The sequence below is a fragment of the Pituophis catenifer genome, unplaced genomic scaffold (genome assembly GCF_029215685.1).
Source record: "Pituophis catenifer annectens isolate HBS135680 unplaced genomic scaffold, rPitCat1.0.hap2 SCAF_2, whole genome shotgun sequence".
Lineage (NCBI taxonomy): Eukaryota > Metazoa > Chordata > Lepidosauria > Squamata > Colubridae > Pituophis > Pituophis catenifer.
In genome coordinates this window covers 160,743,572-160,770,183 of record NW_027256882.1, presented here as the reverse complement: position 1 = coordinate 160,770,183, position 26,612 = coordinate 160,743,572, and the positions used below count along the sequence as shown (strand labels likewise).

The 26,612-nt window shown below is 41.2% G+C and overlaps 1 protein-coding gene across 1 annotated transcript in view; it reads right to left on the bottom strand.

Moving 5' to 3' along the window:
• The window catches only part of AGAP2 (ArfGAP with GTPase domain, ankyrin repeat and PH domain 2), a 181,018-nt gene that overhangs the window by 5,493 nt on the left and 148,913 nt on the right, over window positions 1-26,612 (bottom strand). The window contains exons 6-15 of the mRNA XM_070937911.1: window positions 25,169-25,303; window positions 21,294-21,409; window positions 18,058-18,210; window positions 15,173-15,259; window positions 14,648-14,752; window positions 12,909-13,071; window positions 9,747-9,848; window positions 9,470-9,616; window positions 4,209-4,360; window positions 2,145-2,235 (exon numbers count right to left, since the gene is read on the bottom strand). Of these exons, the coding sequence (XP_070794012.1) occupies window positions 2,145-2,235; window positions 4,209-4,360; window positions 9,470-9,616; window positions 9,747-9,848; window positions 12,909-13,071; window positions 14,648-14,752; window positions 15,173-15,259; window positions 18,058-18,210; window positions 21,294-21,409; window positions 25,169-25,303 (1,251 nt within the window). The remainder of the gene's footprint in view (window positions 1-2,144; window positions 2,236-4,208; window positions 4,361-9,469; window positions 9,617-9,746; window positions 9,849-12,908; window positions 13,072-14,647; window positions 14,753-15,172; window positions 15,260-18,057; window positions 18,211-21,293; window positions 21,410-25,168; window positions 25,304-26,612) is intronic.

The window sequence follows — 26,612 nt, the reverse complement described above, 5'->3', positions numbered from 1 at the left end:
TTGTCATCATCTTCTTCTTACTCCTCCGATCTTCATCGTTTCTTTATTTTTCCAACTTCTTTATTATAACGTTCTCCCCATACTTCATTTATTATAACATTTTCTTGTTTACTATTAATACATTTATCTATATCTCTTCTCTAACCAATTGTAAAATTGTAGTTAGATATTATCATTTGACGTAGTAATTGTCAGATTGAAGCTTCAAAGGAGATTTTTTTTTTAAAAAAAGTCCCGCCCCTAAAAGCTGGTGGAAATAAATCCAACTATGTTCCTATTTCTTTGGTGTGTCCTGCCTCTGCCTTCTTTTTCTTTTCTTAAGATTTAAATATTTTATTGGTAAAATATAAAAGTTAGAAGATATGATGAAGTGCAACCAAAAATATAACATTGCTAATAATATATATATATATATATATATATATATATATGTGTGTGTGTGTGTGTGTGTGTGTGTGTGTATGTATATATATATATATATATATATATATATATATATATATATACATACATACATACATACATACATACATACATACATACATATATATATATATATATATATATATATATATATATATATGTCTTTTTCTTTTTTCATAGGCTTTTATGTGCATATTCTTTCTAGCCAGGTTCCACCTATGTAAGCTAAGTTGTTCCTCAGCCCTAGTTCTGTGAAATCTCATTCACAAGTTTCTGGGCTTTTTGTATCTCCCAAATTGCAGCACAGAGTTGTTGCTTTTCAGCAGAATACAAAAAGCCCAGAAACTTGTGAATGAGATTTCACAGAACTAGGGCTAAAGAACAACTTAGCTAACATAGGTGGAACCTGGCTAGAAAGAATATGCATATGTATGTATGTATGTATGTATGTATGTATGTATGTATGTATATATATATAAAGTACAGGTAGTTCTCGACTTACAACAGTTCATTTAATGACTGTTCAAAGTTACAACATCACTGAAAAAAGTGACTTATGGTCATTTTTCACACTTATGACCATTGCAGCGTCCCCATAGTCATGTGATTTACATTCGGATACTGGACAACGGGTTCATATTTTTGATGGTTGCCGTATCCCAAGGTCATGTGATCATCTTTTTGTGACCTTCTGACAAGCAAAGTCAATGGGGAAGCCAAATTCACTTAACAAATGTGGCAAGAAAAGTTATAAGACGTGACAAAACTCACTTAACAAATTTCTCACTTAGCAACATAAATTCTGGGCTCAACTGTGGTCGTAAATCAAGGAATACCTGTAACAATTAACTGAGTGACATTTGAAGAAACGAGTTATGCATAAAAATGTAGCTCAATCCTTTAATGTACAGTATTACTAAATCTATCCATATAGACCACCTATTATTCATATTCTGTTTTAATACAGAATATTTCAGGGAAAGAGAATGAATATAGGACAGTCTCATATATATATGAGAAGAAAAAAAAGCCCAGAATCGAGTGGATGTGACTCCACTGAGCTAGGGCTGTAGAAAGAAAAATCTTGGTTACGTAGGAGAAACCTGGCTAAAAGAAAAACATATATATATATATGTTGCAGGGAGGAGTCATAAAATATATATTGGGGAGGATGCTATGTTTCTGGGATTCATTATTGTGATTCTTGGGATTAAAAAGGTCCATCATTCCCAGATTTAATGAATTTTGCCTTTAAAGCACAAAGAACATTTCAAATCCTTTTGTTTCATAAAGCTATTCTGATAGCCACCAATTTTGCTAAATCCATCACCTTAATAAGAGAAAGATATGCATGCCATCCAAATCCTTTGAAACAAGGGATTAAAAATGCTTTTAACCAAGTCCATAATATACTTTTTCTGTAGATTGGAAGCAACAATATTAGATGCTGAATTAGAGTTCGCAATTAATGCCATACTGAGGTTTGTACAGGAAATGCACCATCCCTATTGGATTTATTTTTGGAAACAAGCAATCGTTTCCTATTCAAGTTCAGCCAACATGGTCTCTAAAGTAAGCCTGTTCACCTTCCTCTCTTTGGTGCCCTCCAGCTTTGTTGAACTACAGCTTCCACCATCTCCAGCCGTTCATGCCGCTGGCTGTGTGGGATGGGAATTCAAGAGCGCACCTGGTTGAAAAAGTCTGAACAGCCACATACTTACTTAATGCCCCACAATCCACACACAAAGAATTTCCTTTGGCATTTCGGATAGCCTGGATTGCCACAGCTTCACTCTGGCTGTCCATCCGGGCCTGTTGGGGAAACAGAAGATAGATAGATGCTAAAATGTCCATTGTTTCAGGGGTTACTTCACAGATCGCCCTAATTTTGACTGAGGCCTTGCAAGACAGGGTAAGCTATTGTCTGCTATGTCTTGAAACCCATCTTCCAAACCTGTATGAAATTTTTGGATTAAACTCCATTTCCATTCTCAGATACAGCAGGATCCCTGAGGATACTCTCCCTTCCCTACATTTTTTATGTTTGATATGGAAAGAATTAATGTTATAAGCCGCCCAGAATCCCTCATTTTGAAATGAGATGGGCACTGGGCAGCAAATATAAATGAAACAAACAAACTAACTAATTAAAATGAATCACAAAAGTTGGCTTTATTTTCAGCAGGACTTACTCTGTGGGAATATTCACAAAAGGAAACCCCGTTTTCCCTCTCCAATGGATCAATCAGTTTTCTTCCAATTTTTTGTGCGTGATTGGCTTCTATTTTTCTTGCTTTTAAAAAGTTTGTGTGAATTGCAGTGATTGTTTCAAATGTGGTTGAAACCGCAACACAACCATTAATTAACCATTAATCATTTGCAAATAATGCTCAAACTCTTCCTACCAAGATAACAGAATTATGACTGGGCTAAATCACTTCGAGCGATAGAATTCAAGAAGGAAGGAAGGAAGGAAGGAAGGAAGGAAGGAAGGAAGGAAGGAAGGAAGGAAGGAAGGAAGGAAGGAAGGGCATGCCATGGGCAGGTAGCTCAAATGCTTCTGCCTAAGATATTGAAATTATGTGCAGAAATGTTTTAATGGAAAATAATTCATTTGTGTGAACCCCACAGTTGAAAAATGAATAGTCCAGAAACAAATTTAGTCAATCAAATAAGAAGTGCAATATCGTAATATATAATACTAATATTTAATACTTTGCAAATGTTCTTGTGTAATATTTTGAAAATGTCCTTTTGTAATTATTGGTAAATTACATTTATTCTTTAATCCTTTAAAATGTTGTATGCCTAATTCAAGTTAGGCCTGGGGATATTTATCTTCCCAGCCTGTTTTCCAACTCTCATCCAAATAACTTGCTCTCTCTGTGTACTGAATATCCCACATTAGAGATTGTGGTTTCTGTTTAAAACTTCTTTGCCTGCTTATTCTTTCCTTCTGGACTTTCTGGGCCTTCAGAGTTCAACCATCTGACTAAAGTTTTGTTATATTTTCAAATGTCCATTCATTCTGCCTTGTTTCCTGACATCCATTGTATGTGATGATTACTGGAATGATAGCATTGGAAGATAAACGATTTACAGCCATTTGTAAATGACCGTACAAAGTTACAACAGCATTGTCCATAGCCTCCTTTGCCTCCTCAGATATCTGGTAACCCTAATATGAATAGTGCATTTACAAGTCAATCAATCAATCAATCAATCAGCATAGAGCTGGAAGGGACTTTGGAGGTCTTCTAGCCCAAACTCCTTACTGAAACAGGAGACCGTATACAATTTGAGACAAGTGGCTGTCCAGTCTCTTCTTAAAAACCTCCAGTGATGAAGCACCTATAACTTCTGAAGGCAAGCTGTCCCACTTGTTAATTGTCCTCACTGTTAGAAAGTTTTTCCTTAGTTTTAGGTTGCTTCCCTCCTTAATAAGTTCTCATCCATTGCTTCTTGTCCTGCCTTCTGGTGCTTTGGAAAATAAGTTGACCCCCCCTCCTCTTTGTGGCAGTCCCTCAAATATTGGAATTCTGCTATTATGTTACCCCTAGTCCTTCTTTTCTCTAGACTGGCCATACACAGTTCCTGCAACTGTTCTTCATATGTTTTTGTCTCCAGGCCTTTAATCATCTTAGCTGTTCTTCTTTGCATTTTCCCCCAAAGTCTCAACATCTCTTTTTGAAATGGCCAAAATCACAACAACCTTAGAGGCAATCAATACTTAAAGGCAGGCTTCAATAGAGAAAGGGACAGCAGGAAGCCGGGCGGTTCAATACCTTGTTCTTGCTACTTTCACAGCACTGCAAGCTGGCCAAGATCTGGCTCTCGATCGCTTGGACCCAGGAATCTCTCTCCTCGAAGCTGTTGGCCTCAAAGTGCCATGTCTGCCCTGTGCTGGAGACGATGATGAATTCGAAGTTCTCTTCCTCTGTGGATGTAAAAGAGTGGCCCTCAGGCGTAATGAAATGATACCTTTCCCTGAAGTTCGAACTGTCTTACGCTCACAAACTGGTGTTGGGGCAAAATCTGGGGGCCAGGGAAGGACATTCGGAAGTTAAATGAACACAAAAGAGGCTTGGTTGTTTTTTTTTTTTAAGCACAGACGCTTGGGGAAAGTTGTAGGGAGATGATCTATTAGTATTAGGGACACAATTATCTATCGGTGACGCAAGCCAACATTTTAAATTCACAAACAGCAAGAACCTGAAAGAGTTCTACATGGATGCTGTCCTTTCTGGGGAGAAAAATCTCATTGATTCTATCAGCACTTCATCAGCTCACAAGTTATTTACTACTTTAAAGTTATTTACGGAGCACTTTTAAATTTGCAGAGCGCTCCCTGTGTGTTTCCTTGCCACAGTACTGTAGGCTTAACTTGCTCATCTCTGAACTAGAGAGTGGAGATAGTGTGTGGAAACACAATGCCACTTGACTGTGGTTCTGTAGGATAAGGGAGGTTTCGAATTCTCTTTTCTCAGTCTCACACTTTGTTTTGATCATGGATGGAATATGGGGCCACTTGAGATCCAGCCGGAACAGAAAGTTCAGGAGGCAGGAAATGGCCAGCAGATGATAATCAACCGATAATCAAACCAGTTGAGGGCTCTGACAGGAACCAGGGCTGTGGTGGGGAGCAGAATTTTCTGCAAGCAAGCCCAAGCCATGGGTGAGGTAGGGCAGGGAAGTGTGCTGATTGCATAAAAAGAAATTCTTGCAATGTCACCTTCCCTTCACTTCCTTTTGCAGGAGAATCAGGGCAGAGAAGTGGGAATTAGTTGGTTGGAATGGTAAAGGATCACAATCCATCTGAGATAAAAGTCCTAAGGCATCCCTTAAGACTGGGAAAGTTTAAGCACTTTTATCTCTGATGGATCACTTTTATCTCTGATGGATCAGATTCTATTTTGCTCCCACCATTGTCTTTGCTGTGAAAAGCTTCAAAATCAAAGAGCCTAGTGGGGGCAAAAATTCAGAGTTATTTCTAATGCCAGTGGTGGAATACTAGTATTGATTATCACTGGACTTGGAGCAAGAGATCCAAGGTTCAAATCTTCACTCAGTGATCCATGACCACTTCTTCTGGGAAGAATAATTATGGAAATGGAGAGTCTGGGGAAAGGGCCATACCTGCATCAGCTTAAAGGACCAAAGGGTTTCTGCCAGGGGTGGGCTACTCGGGTTCGGACTGGTTCGGGTGACCCAGTAGTTCTGACAGTCAGCTGGCCCCGCCCACCCACCACCACCCTAGCCTATCCTATGTTTCCTTCTATCTGGCTCAGCTAATTCGCGTGGCACAGATGATTTCCATGCCTCTGCTGTTCTACTTACCGGGGCTGCCTTAGAAGGTAAGGAGCTGAGCTTCAAATTGCTGTATTTTAAATGCTGCGTGCCAGTGCATTAGGTGCACGTGCACACAAAGTTCACTTGCGCGTGCAAAGCCCACACACACGTGCAAAGCACGCGCTCACAGCACCGGTTGTTAAACCGGTTGCAGCCCACCACTGGTTTCTGCCTGAACCCACTCCTCAACAGGTCAAATGACTCTACCACCAACAGAATAATCTGCAAAATGTGTCAGATTTTACATACCTTGGAACTGCTACAAATTTACTATCTACTTGAGGGAGAAAACACACTCCTGCAGAACAGCTAAGGACAATCATAAACCTATCTCACTCATGGGTTGGAAGGAAGATGAAGACAGAATCCTGGGGATATGGCAGTCTATAAAGAATTCATGATCTGTTAATAAATACAAACGGGGAAAGGCTGTCTAGATTTCTGGGCTCTTCTTTCTATACCCATTTGTCTTTCAAGGAGCCTGCTTGTGCACCACAAAAAAACTGTGGAGCCCTATATTCTCCAGCAAACAGTGCGAAATGCAAATGTGTCTGATCATTATATGCACATGTAGGGAAAGTACACTGAGCTAGAAGAACACAACCTTCTATTGTTTTGTGTCAGCATTTCAATCTGCATTTACTCTAGTGTTGACATAAGAAGGAGAAGTGAAGGCATCTGGAAAGGGATGGCTGACTTTTCACCTACTTATTTTCCCTGGAGATAATGTTTCCGAGGAGATGAGATGGGAGAGGGGAATTCCTTTGAGCTGGAGTAGATTAGGGGTAGAATGACTTGGAAGATGGCCAATGAGTGCAGGGGAGTGGGGAACGGAAAGGGAGGGTTTGGGGGCTGGAAGTCAGTGTTGGCTTCGTTTGGAGTCAGGTTAGGATGTCGTGCTCAATAAATAGGAGATTTTTCTTCATAGATTTTGTTTGAAATGCATTTTATTCGAGACGACCTCGAAACTTGACAGTTTTGGCTGCGTACAGCAGGAGACCCTAGAAATACTGGAAAAGTTGCCTTCCAGAGAATCTACTGATTTTTATGGCCCTGTTTATTTGCACTTTTGGGGCTCATCTGATGATCTGACATATTCCTCCCAAAGGAGTTCTGATTGAGTTTCAGAATAAGTTCGAAAACTCTCATTCTGAAGGAATTTTGGGAACATAACCATTTTGGGAGGAAATGGAGGTACAAGGGAAAGGGGAACATTTGTACACACTCTTGTTGGCCTGGGGATGGTTAACCGGGAAGCAAGAAGGGATATCCCTTGAGAGCATCAGGGGCAGACATCAAAGCAGGGCACACGTCACAAAGTAAGCACAACTGCATGCAATGGGTGCCATGGCACACACACAAAAAAAGAGCCCACACCTGCCACCGCCGCTCATTACCTGTTTTATAAATATTTCTTAAACTACCAAAGGTTTTTAATTTCCACATTTTACGCTTGGCTGCAGTGGGTCCGGAGGGGAAGCAGGAAGCAAGAGGCAGAGAAAGAGAAGGGAGGAAAAGAAGAAAGGGGAGAGAGTTCAGAGGAGGAAAAGGAAAATAATTAAAAAAAAAAAAGCAGAGGCTATCAGAACTCCCAGACTCCTGGATTCGGGCACCAGTGGGGGGTGGGTGGGTGGGTGGATGCGTGAAGCACTGCGAGGGACAGTGAGGGAGACAGCTGTGAAGGGCATGGCCCCGTGTGGTGCAGACTCAGTGCGGAAGTGAAAGGTTTGGCAACAGCTGCTTAGTGCAGGCAGAGCTAAGAGAAAAAGGTGGGAAATGGGCCGCCCCTCTGACCATGGCCCAACCCTTCTCAAAAGGAGAGGACCATTCCTTTCCTTTCCAGGGGTTGCAATCAGCTGGCCTTTGCATGAACATTGGGAGGCATTTTTTGAGTTTTGCGCCTCTGATACCCCAACCATCTTGGTTATGTTTCAGTTCAGGAAATAATGATCACCGTTCAAGCGTTCCTCCCTTCCTGCAACTGAGAGAGAGGATCCAGTGCAACCCCCAGAACTGTGGAAATAGCAATAGCATTTAGACTTATATACCGCTACATAGTGCTTTTACAGCCCTCTCTAAGCGGTTTACAGAGTCAGACTATTGCCCCCAACAATCTGGGTCCTCATTTTACCCACCTCAGAAGGATGGAAGGCTGAGTCAACCTTGAGCCTGGGGAGATTTGAACTGCCGAACTGCAGCTAGCAGTCAGCTGAAGTAGCCTGCAGTACTGCACTCTAACCAATGCACCACCTCAGCTCATGCTTAATCCTGAAGCAAACATGATGCTCCCACTCCTTTTTTTTAAAGTGCTAACTACATACTGATAATCCTCGATTTATGGCCACTTTTGGGACCGGGGCTTCAGTTGCTAAGCAATGCAGTCATTAAATGAGTCGCACCTGATTTTATAATCTTTTTTTTTTTTGCTATGGTTGTTAAGTGAATCCATTGACTTTGCTTGTCAGAAGCCGGCTGGGAAGGTTGCAAATGGCAATCGCGTGACCTGGCGACAACCGTTGTGAACACTTGTAGGTTGCTGGCTGCTGAAATTATGATCATGTGATTGTAAGTGTGCTTAAATTGAAGGATTGGTTGTAAGTCACGTCTTTCAGCGCCACTGTAACTTTGAATGGTCGCTAAATGAATGTTTAGATGGAGGACTACCTGGCTAATACTTTGCCTATTTCAAGACTCTCTTATCTGCCCAATAGAAGAGTGTCTTTCCTCTACTGACAACCCAGCAGATATACTGTATTTTTCGGCACCTTTTTCCCTCCTAAAAGAGGGTGAAAATTTAACTGCGTCTTATACACCGAATGTAGCCCTGCCAACCCACTGGCCCTCATCCTTTGGCCTTTGCCTCGCAGCAGTTACCTCCTTGCAAGCAAATAGCAAGAAAAAACAGCTCCTTTCAGCTTCAGCACAGCCTAATTAGCACAAGTTGATTGGATCTGCCTCCCGACTCTCAGTTGATTTGCTCTCAGCTGTTTTGCACACGGCTCTGCTGCTTGCTGCAAAGAGGTAAATTGCTGGAGCAGATTTTTTTCCCCCCTTGTGCTAATCAAGCTATGCTGAAAACGAAAATGAAAGTAAAGCAGGCTGTTTGCTGTTTGCTGCAATGAGCAAAGTTGCTCAGAGGCAAAGGCAGAGGGAGGTTTTTTTTTTTCTTCTTTTCCTCACCAAAAAAGGTAGGTGCGTCTTATACTCCAAAAAATACGGTATATGATCTGGAATCTACCCCCCACCCCCACCCCCCGAAAAATGGCTCTGTTTACTGTCAATGGTAGTAGGGCAATGTCTTGGTTGGTTAGCTTTGTAAAGAGACATCTTAAAGATACACATTACGAAGGGCAGCCTAGTCTTAATTGCCATCTGAGAGAAAAGCCTTTTCTGCATTAAGAACAATTTCACTCTAATGCATAGGCTTTAAAAAAAAAAAAAAGCAAATGGATCTCTCAGACTCTCCAGCTGGTGGGACCATTGGGCGTATCGACTGAACATTCTGACAGCTGCAGACCCTCAACATGGAGAGAGCACCAAGTTGAGGAAAATCCCTCTAGAGATGCCACTCTAGTTTTTCTGTCTATTTCCTTGGAAACCAAGATGTTCTAACATGCCCAGTAGACAGCCCAAACTGTGGTTAAAAATGGACTCTTTTCAACTTTCCGAATCATGACTGAGAGCAGAGGCCTCTTACCCTCCGCCTGCCCTGTTGATCCCTCAGTTTTGGATGGTGTGCTGAGCTTCTTCCGCCTGTGTTTCTTTCTGTCAATCATAGGAGATGGAGGAGGGTCTTTGCCACTGCTGCCAGGACTGGATAGTCCTTCTGCAGCCATGGATACTTCTGCAGGAACAGGTAGGAGAAACAGATGATGTGTCTGCTGGCTAATCTTTCTCACTGGATCAGAGAAGCTAGCCTTTTTTTGACACCCTCTCTGCTCCTGGGAGGGCTTCCTGTTGTGTTCCGAACTTACCAGCTTTGGAAGAAGATACCGAGCGCTGCAAACGCTCCGGTTTGCCTAAGAGCTTGACTGCTGGGTCAACTGGAGGATTCAGCAGGCCCGGACTAGGGCTAGCTATGGAGAAGAAGGAATAAGCATATGAACCTGTTAGAATCAATATGTAGCTGGTTTGGTCTTGTTACAATATTTTGACATCTCAGATAGGTTTGATTTTAAGTGCCCATTTACTGGAGGTCTTTTAGGATGGAGAAGTTGAGAATTCAACCAGGTGTCTCCTGCACTTAAGTCGTAAACACAAAAGTAAGTTAAAGCTTGTAATGGGATTCTAATTTCTTTGACCAGAGCTGAAGGATGAGGAGGACACTAGTAACTTGAAGGTGGTTAATCAAAGAGTGCTTTTATGCTGAACTTCAGAGGAATCTCATCAGTACCTAGGACTGAGCCTGAAGCCATCTTCCAATTTTCCAGTGACTATAGTAACACATCTCCCATTAGCTAACAGTTGGTGGAAGCTTTCCATGGGACACAACTAAAGGATTAATTAGTTCCTTTAAGGATATTCTGAAGAAACATTTGTAGCTGCCATCCTGATATTGTTGAGATAAACCAGCATTATCTCCCTGTCACAGCCCCCTCCATCCAACTTTTAAGAAGTATTTTTATTTTTTCAGGCTTATAAGCCTTTCTCGTTGATTCTAAGCAGCATCTTTGGAAATTTAGATGACAAACAAATAATTAATCATAGTTACTGTACTTTTCAGAGTATGACGGGCTTCCCCACACCCCCAAAAGAGGGTGGAAATGTTGGTGCATCTTATAGACCGAATACAGTCATTTTTGGCCTTCCGAAACCTGCCCTGCACATCCTGTTTTTGCCAAAAACAGACCTTTTTCCCACAAGAACGGGATGCGCAGAGGGTTTGGGAGGCCTGCAGAGTGCTCCTGGGGGCTGGGGAGGGCAAAAGCGGGATGCATGAGGGGGGTTTGGGAGGCCAAAAATGGGCCCATTTTTCGTGATAAATGGCCTGTTTTTTGCAAAAACGGGACGTGCAGAGGATTTGGGAGACCTGCAGAGTGCTCCCTGTTTTGCCTGTGGAGGGCAAAAACACATGGAGGCAAAAAACTATTTTTTTTCTTGTTTTCCTCTTTGAAATCTTGGTGCGTCTTATAGTCTTATACTCTGCTGCGTCTTATAGTCCGAAAAATATGGTATATCAAAAATAATAATAGGGCAAATCAATAGGAAAAGAAAAAAAATATGTAAATGCCCAGGAACACCACAATCAATAAACCAAAAATTAAAATATTCTTCCTCCCCAGAGGGAACAGGAACAACATTCCAGTCTCATGGAACAGCCAGGTTTTAATGGACTTTCTAAAAGCCAGGAAGGAAGGGAATATTCTAATATCTAGGCATGGGCCACTCCAGAGGAGAGAAGCCATACTTGAAAAGGAAGCTTTCAAGATCCCTGCAGATAGCTATCTCTGAGCAGAGAGGCCTGGACTGAGCCCACTGCTCAGTCTTACCCATGGCCAAACTGTCCCCAGTTTTACCACCCATGAACAAGACAGCAAAAACTGGTGGTCATTTGAGATGACTTTTCATTTTTCCAAATAACATTCCAGCCGCTATTGAATGGGAAGGTCTCCTGTAGATGTCACTATTGGATTATTATACTGTGCACAGTTTCTGCACTGGAGCTAGCGGGTAAACACATAGCTTTCCAGCTTTATGAATTCAATTTGAACAATCACTTGCTTCAATCAATGTTGCAGTTCAAACAGGAAGCATTAGGAATTTTTATGTCAAATTTGATTTGGTTGGATGTTCAGCTAATTGTCCAGATTGAACATTAATCAGAAAAACTACTATTTGATTATATATATATATATATATATATATATATATATATATATATATATATATATATATATATATATACACACACACACACATATACATACATACATACATACATACATATATACATATATACATATATATATATATATATTTCCCATTTAGTAGGAGAAATCTGCAATAATGGCCAAAAGCCAGGAAAGCCAATGGCTTTGCATCATTCATTTGCCAAATCTGTGTGAAAGAGAAAACAGTCAAACTAGCTGTCCTTAGAGGGTGTCATTCCATATCACATTTTCAGCAGAAAGCATTTAAAGAAAAGTGTGATGCTAACCACAATCTTCCCAAGTAACATAGCCTCACAGATATGCACATTAATATGTAGTAATACAAAAAGTATGTAGATGTGATACTGTATATATACAAACTGGTTGGACATAACTTCTTACCCTGAGCATATTAGAAGAAAAAAAAATCCGTGCTTAATCATATCTGCTTTCTCTCTCTTCCCACTTCCTCCCAGGTAGAATTTTGTAATGCTTGAGGATAAGGTAAAGGTAAAGGTTCCCCTCACACATATGTGCTAGTTGTTCCTGACTCTAGGGGGCAGTGCTCATCTCCGTTTCAAAGCCGAAGAGCCAGCGCTGTCCAAAGACGTCTCCGTGGTCATGAGGCCAGCAAGGCGCAGGGAATGCTGTTACCAAACGTGGTCCCTATTTTTTATACTTGCATTTTTTACGTGCTTTCGAACTGCTAGGTTGGCAGAAGCTGGGACAAGTAACGGGAGCTCACTTCATTATGCGCCACTAGGGATTCGAACCGCTGAACTGCCGACCTTTCGATCGACAAGCTCAGCATCTTAGCCACTGAGCCACTGCGTCCCTCTTGAGGATACCCTCATTTAAAAACACCACCTGTTGTTCTTCATAAATTCTTCCTATCATATTCTTGTGGGCTGTCGCCAAGTAAGGTTAAAGAAAAGTGTGACTGTTGGCACATTGTAGTGCAAAAGGAGGAGGAGGAATAGTGTAGGGAACTCTCCCTCCTTACTCTTACACAGAAAACTGTAAATGAAGGCATCGCAATGAATCACAGTGTGAATTCGCAAATAGTAATTATATACACACCTTGGCTGGCAAAAAGCTTGTAGTATTCCTCCCTGGGCTGTTTTACCAGAGTCTTAGTTCTCACTGTCACAATAAGAGTGCCCTGCCACTCAGCTTGGCAGGCCTTTCTCACAGTAGTGATGCCAAACAGCAGCTGGGTCCTCTCTCCCTATGTCTATTTTGTCTGAGATAGCACAGCTCACTTACTACTGCTGTCCCCAACTCCAACGCTGCTCATGTCTTTCACCAGGCCGTTGATACTTGAGGAGGCACCACAGGCAGAGATGGCTCTGGGTGGGCGTTTGCCAGGTACTTTTACAGTGGTGCGAAGGAGATCCATTTCTTTCCCATGGGTTCCATGGATATAATCCTGGAGAGGCAGGAAGAAAATTTAGGAAGCTGGACATCAGCCAAACATGGGCTTTGAAATGGTCTTATTCTGGAATTCTTAACCAGTGTTGTGGCCTGCCGGTGGCCAGCAGAGCTGGCAGCCGAGTTGGACAGTGAGGTGATTGGGGAGGAATATGGGCCAGTCCTGGGGGCTGGGGAAAGCTCAGACGAGGGCTCTGTGTCGGAGCCAGAGAGGGAGGGAGGCAGCAGTGAGGCAGAGGAACAGCTGGAGCCTGTTCCCAGTGTGCACATGTGCAGAGCTACCAGAAGACAAGAACCACTCAGAAAGCAGGGTCGACTTGGGAGTAAAGCCACACCTTGGAGGTAATTGGCCCCTCCCATAGGAAACAAGAGAGGAGCGAACGGGGAGTGGGCTTTTGCAGGAAACAATTCCTGCATTTTAAGGGAGTCTAGGTCAGAACAACCAGCCTGATTCCATGGATCACCTGAGAAGGTGTCTCAAACCTGTATTTCTGTCCAGGTCATGTCAGATGCTATTCACAACCATTTAGGGCAATTATCGTGCACACAAAAAAATGACCAGCTCTAGAACAATCCTTTCTTATCTCTGTGCATTTGGATGTATTTGATTACAACTTCCACAATTCCCAGCTACCATGGGTTTTGGCATCAAATGAAGTAGGTGGAAGAAAGTGGATCTGGGGAGAGGAGTTAAAATCCGAATGACATCTTGCACATTTCACAAATCAAAGATTTTTCACTATATTCCTCAATCAGTTTTGACTTAAGGGATCCATGAAATGGAGCATACAGTAATATATTTTGAGGTTAAAGGTAAAGGTTCCTCTTGCACATATGTGCTAGTTCTTCCTGACTCTACGGGGCGGTGCTTATCTCCATTTCAAAGCCGAAGAGTCAGTGCTGTCCAAAGATGTCTCCGTGGTCATGTGGCCGGCATGACTAAACACCAAAGGTGCATGGAAAGCTCTTACCTTCCCACCAAAGGTGATCCCTATTTTTCTACTTGCATTTTTTACCTGCTTTCGAACTGCTAGGTTGGCAGAAGCTGGGATAAGTAACGGGAACTCACTTGGTTATGCGGCACTAGGGATTTGAACCACTGAACTGCCGACCTTTCGATCGATAAGCTCAGGGTCTTAGCCACTGAGCCACAATGTCCTCTAAAAGAGTGCTTGCCTTAGATAAACCTATCCCCAAATTCCCATGGAGTACAACGAGAATCAATACTGTGGAATACAGCACCGATCCTTCATCATGATGAATATAGTTTAATTATAATAAGGAAAAATAGGCTAGCCAGAGTTCATGGGAACTGAAGCCCAACACTTCTAAAAAGTGCTACGCCGAGGAAAGGCTGTATTTCAAGGTTTTAGCAGCTCTCTTCCTGACAGAAAAATAATGGGCATGGATAGAGTACATGCTTCCTGTAGCTGAAATCTTCCAGTTCACTTCAAAGGCCGTGTTTTTCCTCCCGAGGGTTCCTATCAAAATCCTACCAATTTGCTTATTCTGTGAATCAGATCAGATCATCTAGGGACACACGTCACACTCTGTTCTACTGACAAGGAACTTACATTAATGCTGGGGTGATAGAAGAGAAGACCATTACTGGACAGAGTGACATATTTTTTCTTCCACTCCTTGTTCAGAGAATTCCCACTTCGTTTCAGCAAGAAGCTCTACCAGGAGACAACAATGGTCATTAGCCAAGCCAGAGTTTCATTTGTTTTCTTTACCCTAAAATCAAAGCGGCTGGGAACAGTGTACATAGTACGAGAAAACAGTAAGGTGAAAACCAAGCCAAAACAACGTAAATTAAAAATAGCTAAAGAAGGAACGAAAGCCGCGACAATATTTGAAAAGCTGAAGCAAAGTTAGAAACTGAGATGTTTTAGGAAATGGCTTTGACTGGAGGGACAGGAGGAAAGACACAACTGAAGGCAAGAAAAATCAAATCAAATCCTCCAAAGCTGGGGAAAATGAAGCCATCTTTGGGTAGCATTTCAGACTTCATGAAGAATGCCCTGTGCCTTCCCTTGCTATGGCAAAGGATTAAGAGGACTGACAAAATAGAGCTCAAGCCAAACTGGAAGGTTTACCTGTTTGATGGGTATAGCTCTCCCACTGCCTGTGTTGTCACCTCGGCTATCCAGGCTCCTCTTCTCTGTATCACTCCCTCTGCGATTCTACAAGGAGACAATTCAAATATCTCAGCTGACTTTATGAACTGCCCAAAAGAGATCAAAAAGACTCCAGCACCTCTCCACCAGTAATCAGCAACCTGATCAGCATAAATTAACTCCAAGGTCAACTTCAGACCAACAATTACCGGTAAGTAAGCAATAACCCAATCAAGAAACTGCCAAAGAGCCATCAGTAAACAGCCCAACCAAAGAATCAACCCCCCCCCACCCAGACAGGCAAGACATCAGAATATAAACTGACAGCAAACAGCACTCCTTACTAGCACTGATGATGTTACCTAGTTAGAGTAATTAAATGTCTGCAAGAAAACAAGTAAGCTCAGAGAGTGTTAGGATATGGTTTGAGCCTAACAAGTTGTCCAGGCAATATATGTGTGACTTTAATATGAATATGTATTGTGTGACTTTAAAGTTTTACTGCTGATTCATTGTAATGCTGAGTCATGCTGTAATTATATAATCACTGGTGGTGAACGTATTTAAGAAAGGTACTGCAAAGTATTCAGTTGATGATAAGCTACCATTGTGTGTGGAGTTGCAACCATTGTGCTATCATCAGTTGGATGGATCTGCTACCATCGTGGTTTGTGAACCAGAGTGAGTTTGTTATTCTAACCAACTACTGTTTGTGTGGTAAGAAGATTTTGTATCACTGACTGATTTAACTGGCAAAGACTTGGATTGATTTAAAGACTATGAGATTGTTTTTTCACTATAAAGTAAACTTTTGATAAACCAGTTTGCACATCTCTTATTCATTGCTCTCAGCAACATTTCTCTGTGCTCTACACTCTGCTGGTTGGTAACACAACAACAATATCCTTAACAGAGAGCACCAAGGACCCCTCATTTATGAACTGCACTGAGCTATGGCTTTATTTAACCATGATTTACCAGACAAGCCATCACTGCACAAATCAATACAGTGCCCAAAATGCCTTGTTGGTACCCTTTATCAGGAGACATTTCTATAAAAATAATTCAAACTGAAGCACTTTAAAAAGGGGGTACACATTGTAATACAATATAGATTTTTTTGAACTTTGGCTTACATTAGCCCTTAGCCAAAGGAGGGCACCAGGTTGATTTTCCCTAGCTTAAAAACAGCATCATCTGAACTCAGAAATTTTTATAAACCAGGGATATGTGATTCTCTAGAAGATGTTGGATCTGGAACAAGTCTCACTACCTCTCACCACCAGATGCACTTGAAAGTGAAGGGAACAATGGGAATTGAAAATGGTGCATGTGTTGCCTGCTTCTGAGATCACAGTGTGTAGGTTATATTGAAGTCTGTTTTTCTTTTCAATGGGATTCAGCAAGACTTAATCCTAGGTGTGTAATGGCTGTAACCTTAGGATATCTTTTAGAGCGCAAACTTATGAATTGTTTTTACAGAAACTTCCTTTGATAAACATCCCCCCCTCATGCTTTGGGGATAATACTTACTTCTCTACCACTGACTTACGTGAATTGCCCGAAATATACCCAACACTCTTCAATAGACATGCATTGCAGTGAGAGAGATTTATAGTAATGAGCAAGTTGCCATATCAGTAAAAAGATTTTTTTAAAATTCTTCAGCATTATTTATCTCTTTCTTGAGACCTCCTGAGAAGAATCTGAGAAATGCCACGTCTTCCAGGAACATTTTTTTTTAAAATAGGTACTGCTTTGACTGAATAATAAGCGTCACAGATTCTGATACAGGAATCTGACCTCCAACAAAAGGCACCAAGCTAGGAACAGGCTAACAGATATTAAAGAAAGAGGCTTCAAGCATTTTGGGTACCAGGGAATGATGGAGACAACTTCACACCATACTTGATTACTTAATTAACCATTTTTCCAGGGTGCGTGCTATGCACTGAACAATAAAGTAGCCAAACAGGCTGGGCTTGTACAATACTCTAGACCAGGGGTGTCAAATTCGATTTCATTGAGGGCAGCATCATGGTTGTGCTTGACCTTGGGGGGCTGGAGTGGGTGTGGCCAGGATGGGCATGGCCAGCTTGACGTCACTCATGTTGGGGGCGGGGTGGTGGCCCCTGTGGTGGCCCAAGTGCTCTTCCAGTGAAAACGGGCTCCCAAACTCCATTTTGGCTGCGACGGCCTCCTTGCAACCCTCTGCCAGCAAAAATGGAGCTTGAAAGTGCCGCCTGTGGCCCTCGCGAGCTCTGTTTTAGGCTGTGATGACCTCCTGCAACCCTCTGCCAGCAAAAACAGAGCTCGGAAGGATCACACGCAGCCCTCCCAAGCTCCTTTTTCGATGGCAGAGGCACTATGGGCCAGTCCATCACTGTTTTCAGGGTGGCCCCGCAGGCCAGATCTAAGCACCCCATGGGCCACATCCAGCCCCCGGGCCTTGAGTTTGATACCCCTGCTCTAGACTCCACACAAACCTTACCAAAATGATAAATGGTCAAGCTGAGCATGTTTACAATTGACTTTGCCATGAGAACTCCACTACTGGGCTTGTCTGTCATTAGATCATCTTTGAAAAGCGGGTCAGGAGACCAGAGAATCCAGAAAAGAGCTATCAAGATTGGAAGCTGCTGTCTACAAGAATGCAGGCAGAGACAGATCCATCCCAAAGCCCTGCTCTAAATGATTAGGAGAGGAAAGCAGCTTTTCTTCACCCTGGATAAATCAATGAACAGCTGGAATCTGGCCAAATTCCCTTATAATGACTGTGTCTTGTTTGACCTGACTAAGGTCATCCAGCTCTTGGCTTTCTCTCCTTATTCTTCCATTCTGATGGACTTCTGGGAGAAACTCACAGTGAACAGGCTGGTCCGGCGTTTGGTCCCACGTTGCAGGGAGCTGGGTGTGCCAATAATAGCTGACGCCTCACTGCGCAGCTCCCGATGGCTGATATTGGGCGTGGAAGGAAGGGATGAAGAGTAGTCACTTGTATGGCCACCATTACTTGCCTAGAAAAGAATTCAGAAAGACTTATGCCTACGGGAAGGAGGAGAGCACCAGTATGAGTGCGATCACTTTGATTGCTAGGTGTTCATGCATAGTTCTACTTTGTTTTGAATATTCATGACTGTTCGCTCAGGTAATCAGTAATTTGATTTAACTTAACAGTAACAGAGTTGTAAGGGACCTTGGCGGTCATCTAATCCAACCCCCTGCTCATGCAGGAGACTATACTAGGGATTTGAACCGCCGAACTGCCGACCTTTCTGATCAACAAACTCAGCGTCTTAGCCACTGAGCCACATAGGTTACATCAGGTGGCCACTGAGCCAGTAGGTTACATCAACTGTAAATCAAATGTAACCTAGTGCAATGCAACGCAGGTAGTCCTCGACTTACAACCCCAATTGAGCCCAAAATTTCTGTTGTTAAGTGAGACATCTGTTAAGTGAGTTTTACCCCATGTTTTGCCCTTGTTGTTAAGTGAATCACTGCTGTTGATAAGTTAGTAACACCGGTTGTTAAGTGAATCGGGCTTCCCCGTTGACTTTGCTCGTCAAAAGGTCACAAAAGGTGATCACATGACCCTGGGACACAGCAACGGTCATAAATATGAATCAGCTGCCAAGCATCTGAATTTTGATCACGTGACCTTGAGGATGCTACAAAGGTTCCAACTGTGAAAAATAGTCGCAAGTCACTTTTTTCAGTGTCGTTGTAACTTTTGAACAGTCCACTAAATGAACTGTTGCAAGTTGAGGACTACCTGTATAGTATTTTTCATTTTTCATCCGTAATTTGCCAAATTACGGTATGATCATGGATTATCCAGATGTCTCAGAAAGATAGAGCTGCTTCCCAAAATATTTTCAGTCTGCTGTCTGAGCTCAAGAATATTTGCATGAAATGCATGTAGTCAAGCGTTTCCTGCCATCCTCATCATTTTTGTTATTCCTTCATGCCCTCAAACTAATGTTTTGGAAGTGTTCCTGCCTCTTGCTGTGGGGCAGCGGTGAAATCCAATTCTTTTTTTACTACCGGTTCTGTGGGCATAGCTTGGTGGGCATGGTGTGGCTTGGTGGGCGTGGCAAGGGAAAGATACTGCAAAATCTCCATTCCCTCCCCACTCCAGGGGAAGGATACTGCAAAATCCCCATTCCCTCCCCACTGCTGGGGAAGGATACTGCAAAATCCCCATTCCCACCCCACTCCAAGGGAAGAATACTGCAAAATCCCCATTCCCACCCCACTCCAGGGGAAGGATACTGCAAAATCCCTATTCCCTCCCCACTCCTGGGTGAAGGATATTGCAAAAACTCCATTCCCATCCCACTCTGGGGCCAGCCAGAGGTGGTATTTGCCAGGTTCTCCGAACTGCTCAAAATTTCTGCTACCGGTTCTCCAGAACCGGTCAGAACCTGCTGAATAGCATCCCTGCTGTGGGGCCCATGGAGCCCAGCAATAGGCTATCCTTGCCCCATGGGAAAAAAGGGAGAACCAAGGCATCTGCTTTCATAGAATTGCCACTGAACCAAAGGCAAAGATCTAAAAGCCAGGACTGCACAGAAACTGCTAGTTTGGGCTCTTCTTTACTGTTACACTATATTGTGTTTTTAATATGTCCTGCCTTCTCAAGTGTTTGACAGGCAGCCTTATAATAATATTAACAATAATATATAAATGGAAAACTATGGCTGTTTTAATAGTGTCCTCATAAGAAATACGATTGTCTTTGACCTTGCACAGGATCAGGGCAAGTTAGGCCCATTCCAGCTTTTTGGGAAAAGGGAAGCAATTTAAGGCATTATTTTTCTTCTTTGGTCTTCTATCTCTGGGTAACTATGGCTGTACAAGTCTCTATGGGAGTTCTCTCTCTTTCAGTTGGGTTCTTCCAATGATGACATAAAGGTAGAGATGCAATCCACCCCTTAAAACAAACAAACAAACTAACAAGCCAAAAACAAAACTGGAAAGGTTAAGGGGAAAATACTGCTCCACTTTTTGATCTTCCTTTCATTCATGCCTCTTGAAGAGGAAAAAAAAAAGCCAGTGTTTTTTTCTCCCACTTCTATTTTCCTCCAAGCCTTCACATCTCTATGTATTGCACAGATTTATAATCAACTCTACAATCTTTGTTAACCCTGTTACTCTTCCCATCTGCCAAGCAGACAATCTAAGGAAGGATTTCCATGGGACGGCACATGAACTGCAAAATATCAATTTTGATTTTTGTTTTTGTTTATTTTATATATTTTTTTACATTAATCCCAAAATTGATTTTAGATTTTTTTTTTTTAGATCTTTCATTGTTTTTTTTTAAACAATTCAGCATCTCTGGTTCAAACTTTTACCCAACTGGTATTATGGCAGCTAAGTTTAAGGATATTTAAACTTACCTGAATAGCTATATTACATGATCCAAATCCTTTGCAGTCCACGTACAATCTGTCTGTTGCAAAGCCACAATGCTCCATTCCAATTTATTGAACAACTGGGCTGGTGTTGCAATTGTACTACAGGCAGGGATGGGATTCAGCCGGTTCGCACCAGTTTGGGCAAACCGGATGTTAATTTTAATCTGGTTTGCCAAACTGGTTGTTCCAAGGATTGGCTGACCCCACCCACCCCTCCCCTCCCAGAAGTCTCCACACGGCCCGTTTTGGATGCCAGGTAAATGCAGGGTGCGCAGGAGGGCTCTGGGAGGGCAAAAAACAGGCTTACCAGAAGTCTAGAAATGGGCCTGTTTCCAGTCTCCGGAGGGCCTCCGGTTCCTGGGGAGGCCGTTTTCGCCCTCCCGGAAGGTCGAGGAAAGCCTCTGGAGCCTGGGGAGGGCGAAAAATGGGCCTACTGGAAGTCCACCTCTGGAGGGTGCACGAAGCGAACTGGTTGTTACAACTGGTAAATTCCACCACTGACTTTTCTCCAATCTGTGGACCTTTTGCACAGGCCCCACATGGAAGTGATTTAAATCTCTGAGAAGAGAACCAAGTGTCTTTACACCAAGCCAGCTTCTTCCTTCCAAGATGCTAAGGACCTTTCTGGAGAAACATGATTCCTGAAAGGAAGAAAAAGACATGGCCTATATTTGTACAGGGCAGATGCCACCCACCGGTGTAGAAACTGCTGAATGGCTGGGTGTGCTGGGCAAAGATTTGCAGGATGCAAGCAGCTGCTGTTGTTTCTTCATGTTCACAATCTTCTGGGCAACTGGAATAGGAAGGGAGAGACAGGTAGGAAAGTCAAATGGTGGCTAAGGCTTTCCAACTGCCCCATCCAAAAGCAATGCAGAGATCTGTCATAAGAGAATTGAGCTTCTGTCCAACCCATAATTTGTTCTCCCCTTAAGGACCAGGTCACAAACTGAACACATTTTTGATACTCCACCCACTCACTCTGTGAACCCATCCAGCAATTATCACTTCAATGTGTTGTGATCTTGTACTAGAGGGAAGTATGTGAGAACATAGTCATATGCGTGGGATGGCTCATATGTGTCTTTCTGTGAAAAGTCCCTGATGGGAAGATAATGATCAGGTTAAAATAAAACACAGTGTGATTAGCCTCACTCACATAGACACATTCTGAAGATGTTCTTCCCTCCAATCCTGGGTTGTACTATAAATATGCAACTCTCATATCCTTTACAACAGGAGTCCTCAATCCTCGGTCCATGGACTGGCACTGGGCCGCGGCATGCCAGAAACTGGGCTGTGCCAATCAAGCAAAGCCCCATCTGCGGATGCAGGCAGCACGTGAAACCACGGCCCCTCTGATCCGTGGAAAAACCTCTCTCCACAGAACCGGTCCCTGGTGCCCAAAAGGTTGGGGGCCACTGCTTTATAATACCAAGCTGATTGTTCTTGGACTTTATAGACATTTTTAAATTCTCTTTGTCTCTGCAGTGGGGGGCAGCGGTCATTACAACCGCCAGTAAGATGGGGCAACCGGACCAAGCACTGTGCAGGAGTGGAGAATTGAATGGAATTTTGATGCCAGGTGAGTGATATCTAACTCATAGGCAGAACGAAAAATTAAAAAAAAAATAATAATTGTAAATGTCCCGGTGCTATAACAGCAGCTAATAGGCGTGGGAAAAGATGGAAGAAGAAGAAGAAGGCGGAAGTTATAAAGTGACAAAACCTGATTAGAAAAAAAAATGTTTTTTGGATTTAAGTATTTGGGGAACTCAAAAAAAATTAGAAGAATTAAGAACCCAAAAAGATCTTTCTTCAATTTGGGAGTTTTAAAGGGAGGAAGATTAAAGAATGAAGGACCGGCCAATGATTCTAAATTGAAATTAATCTGGAATGTAACCTGGAACTTGGACTGTGTAAATCTGGACTGAATTTTAAAGTGATTTGGTATATATAAAGGTGAAACAGAAGAAAAAGAAAAGTTAAATAAATGTTTATAGCAGACTTGTAAACAAAATGGATATTTTTCAAGCTTGTTGATTGTAATAGTGGATTGTAGAGAGCTATCTTCAGGAGAAAAAAATTACTGCAATCCTGAATCTTTGTTTTGGAAAAAAGAATTTGTTTTGGACTTTGAATGGGACAACAGCATCTGAGAATTTTTAAGGAGGCTTTGTTTGTTCACAAGTGTTTTGGCTTTGAGGGGGGAAAAAGGATTACAACGTAACTTCAATTGGAATAATATCAACCTAGAAAGAACAAAATGGTGCAGGAACTTAAGGAAATGATGAAAACGATGTACTTATCATTGAAAATGGAAATAAGGGAAATGACCACAATATTGAATGGAAAATTGAAACTTGATGACCAAAAAATTGATTTAGGACTCATTCAAGCTGACAAAGAAATAACTAACGAGAAGCAAGAAAAAGAGACTGACAATAAAAAAGAAGACAAAGACAAGGAGATTGACTACGGAAAGTTAAATGACTATGTGGGTAGTAATAATAAAAAGGAGAACTTTAAAAGTTACATTGGGATTAACAATGGAAGAAATAGAAAAAGGGAAAAGAAACAAAGAAAGAAAAGAGGGTGGAATAGAAAGAATATAAAAAACTCAAATGATTATACTGGGATTATCAGTGAGAACATAAGAAAAAGGGGAAAGGGATAGAAAAGAATGGGAAAGATACAGCAAAATAGAAGAGTCTATGACTTTAAAAAACAAAATGATTATACTGGGATTAACAGTGGAAAGATAAGAAAAAGGGAAAAGAGAGTACAGGATTTTAAAATACAAAAGAAAAGAAGAAAAAATAAAAATAAAATAAAATATATAAGATAGAAAGGGAGAAAGAAATGGAAAAGGAATATGGGGTAAATGAAATGAATATTAGAAAAAAGATGAAATTGTATTTTCAATGAAGTGATCTTAAACTATATGGATGTATGAAATTTAACAATTGGAATATGTTTAATTAATGAAGGGGACTGTAATAATTGGAATATGCTTAATGAGATATTTAGAATTTAACTAAATAAGAACAGAAAGTTGAAATGATATTGGATTATGAATTAATTAGATATAAGTAACTGGTTTTTATAAAAATGTTGAAGGGTATTATTTGGAATATTAGATAAAGAAAAAAATTATTTGAGATTGAAACAAGAAATTCTATGAAAACAATTAAGAAATGTATTATGTTGTATGAGTTTAAATTTAAGGATTTTGGAGTAAGATTGATATTTAATTGATTTGTCATGGAATATGTTTAACTAATTAGTGAAATTGCTATAAATGGATCACTTGTAAAATAAGAGATAAGAATATAAATAATTGATGAAGTAATAGAATCGCAATAATGAATTATTTAAGTCAATATGAAGAAATGGTAAAATGTAGGGATGTTTAAAAATTGAAAATAAGATCTAGAAATAAGAAGTATATATAGTTAATTGGTTTCTACCAGTATTTTGATTGTTTGGAATAATTGATAAAAGAATCATTGGTGATTAGAATAATAGAATTTAAGGAAATAATTAGGGTTTGTATTATGTTATATGAATTTAAATTTAGGGGTTCAAATTTTAAGGAGGGAAAAGAAAAATTGAACTATAATAGGATGAGAATTTAAGATAAAGGGCAATATTAGTTTCTTAAAATCAGAGAGAATAAATGCTATGAGAAAAATTGAATGTATAAAATTGTGTTAAAGATGAACAAAAAGCTGTACAAATTTAGGACCGGGCCATATATTTTGTTCAGAAAAGATGTATTGTATGTTTGTTTGTGTGTTCAAAAAATAAAAAAAACTTTACTATATACAAAAAAAAGGAAACAGCAGAATAGCTATTACAGGAATGAAACCGTAGGCAGGCCAGTAATTTATCCCCACAGTGTCTTATCTCTGTAACTCTCAGTCTGAAGCCCCCGCATGTCCAGTATTAGCAGTTTGCCTCAATATTTTATGACACGAGCATTTCCTCTGAAAATGTTGAACTCCTCCACAAGCCCTCCCTTTGCCTTTGGTTGTTGAAAGTGATAGGTCTCAGGGGGCGGATAGAGTGCGAACTCAACACAAGAAGAGAAGGAGTAGCTCTAGGTCAGGTTCACTCTCTCACAGTCTAGTTGTATCATGTGTATTGAACTTTTCTCTTGCTCAGAATGGTAAGAAGCGACTCCTTGGAAACAACAAAATAAGCATACTTTTTTGGGGTGGGGAGGTGAGGGGGGGAAAGTGACCTCAGAAATCCATCATACAAATGTAAACTAACGGATGACACAACTTTAAACACCGGTAGAAAAGTGTGCAAGTACTATTGAATGTGTGTGCCTTGCTAATATGATTTATCACTTCTGCAGCAGATAATAGGAACCTATCATATCTAGAGTAAAATATCAAAAATACATTCCCCTTGGCATTTCTACTTGCAGAGTTTATCTGTTGGGGAGAATGTTTGTTTTCACGCACACCTGTTTTTATTGGCATGACATACAACCTGGCTTCCCTCTCTTCTGCCTACTCAGAATAGATTCTAGGTAGATATTCACCTTCACTGAAGACCCGATCAACATTCAGCCCATAAGTGGCACAGGTTTCATAGTAGAGGCAACGGCGCATTTCTGTACATAAAGCCCGGGCTCGGGAATCTTCAATCACACGTGGATTGCTGGCACTGATTTTGTCTGAATGGAAAAAATAAAATAAAAATAATTCCCCCTCCGTGTTTCAGGTGGAAAGAAACGTGGCGTAATCAACAGAGGTTTCTTCAAACGATCTTGCAGAGTGTGCGATAAAAATGATTTCTCTGCTTTATGAACAGTCAGGCTGCGTTGACTTTGTTCAAACAAAACATATTCTTGCATTAATTCTCATTCTGTAAGCTTTTAAAATACGTGTAGCTAAGGCTACCCTAAAACCAGAAAAAAATAAGGGAAGTATACATTTTCTTTGCATGAATGAGACACATATTTTATCTGCTGGCCCATCCCTGCTATGAGTTTTCAAAGTATTTCGCTGTGCTATTGTTCTACTGCTCTCCGCTTCCCTCTTGGTTCCTGAACTCAGTGTGCCTCCTTACTCCAGTCCAGCTCTTGTCAGCCGCACTTTGGCAAAGGTGGACGTGTGACCTAGAAATAATAAACCTGTTTGGACTTAATTTTGCTTCTATGCAGTCTGCCTTGAAGGATCATACTGGCTTCTTTGGAAGGGATCCAAGTCAAAGCCTTTACAAGGCATTACCAAACCCACTTCAGTGTCTGGAAAATACTAGGGCACTGGGTCATTGTTAAGTAGCTGCAGATGTCCTGAATGCTAAATGGAATTCCTAGATCAAAATGAGGTCTCTAATCCCACTACAGAACAGTCAGGGATCTACATGCAGTATGCTATTATTGCACTAATATTCAGGAAATGGAGGTAGATCGCTTCTTTTTATGAGTGGATTGTAGAGCAATCGCCTAATAAAACCTCGTAAACTGCACAAGGATTTCCAGTGATCAAATACGCTTTGCAGGACAGAGCTATCCATAATTAGCACAAGTGGAAACTATCGTATAATTTAAGAATATATATGAAAATATCTGAGAACATAGAATTTCAATTAGTTGAGTCTTTTTAAATACAACTGTAAATTGATTAATTAAGAAAAGGATATTTAAATAACGCTGGAGAGCAGCTTCATCATTCTGGGGGACCCTGGCAGAAGACGATCTGTGCCACTCCAGGAAAGAGTGAATGATGCCAATCGTGAACAAGCTATGCAAACAGAGCACTGCAAGAGTGCTTTACTCTAATGACTCATTCAGTGAAGCTCAGCTACACATCCAGTTCATTATGTGAGTGAAGGATGCCTTCATTTTCCATGCTAATATTGTCCAATCTCTTGCCCTATCTTTTTACTTTATTTTTTACATTTTAATTATAATAAATATATTGCATATAAATATATATATGTGTGTGTGTGTAAAGTATACATTTATATTGATACAATTT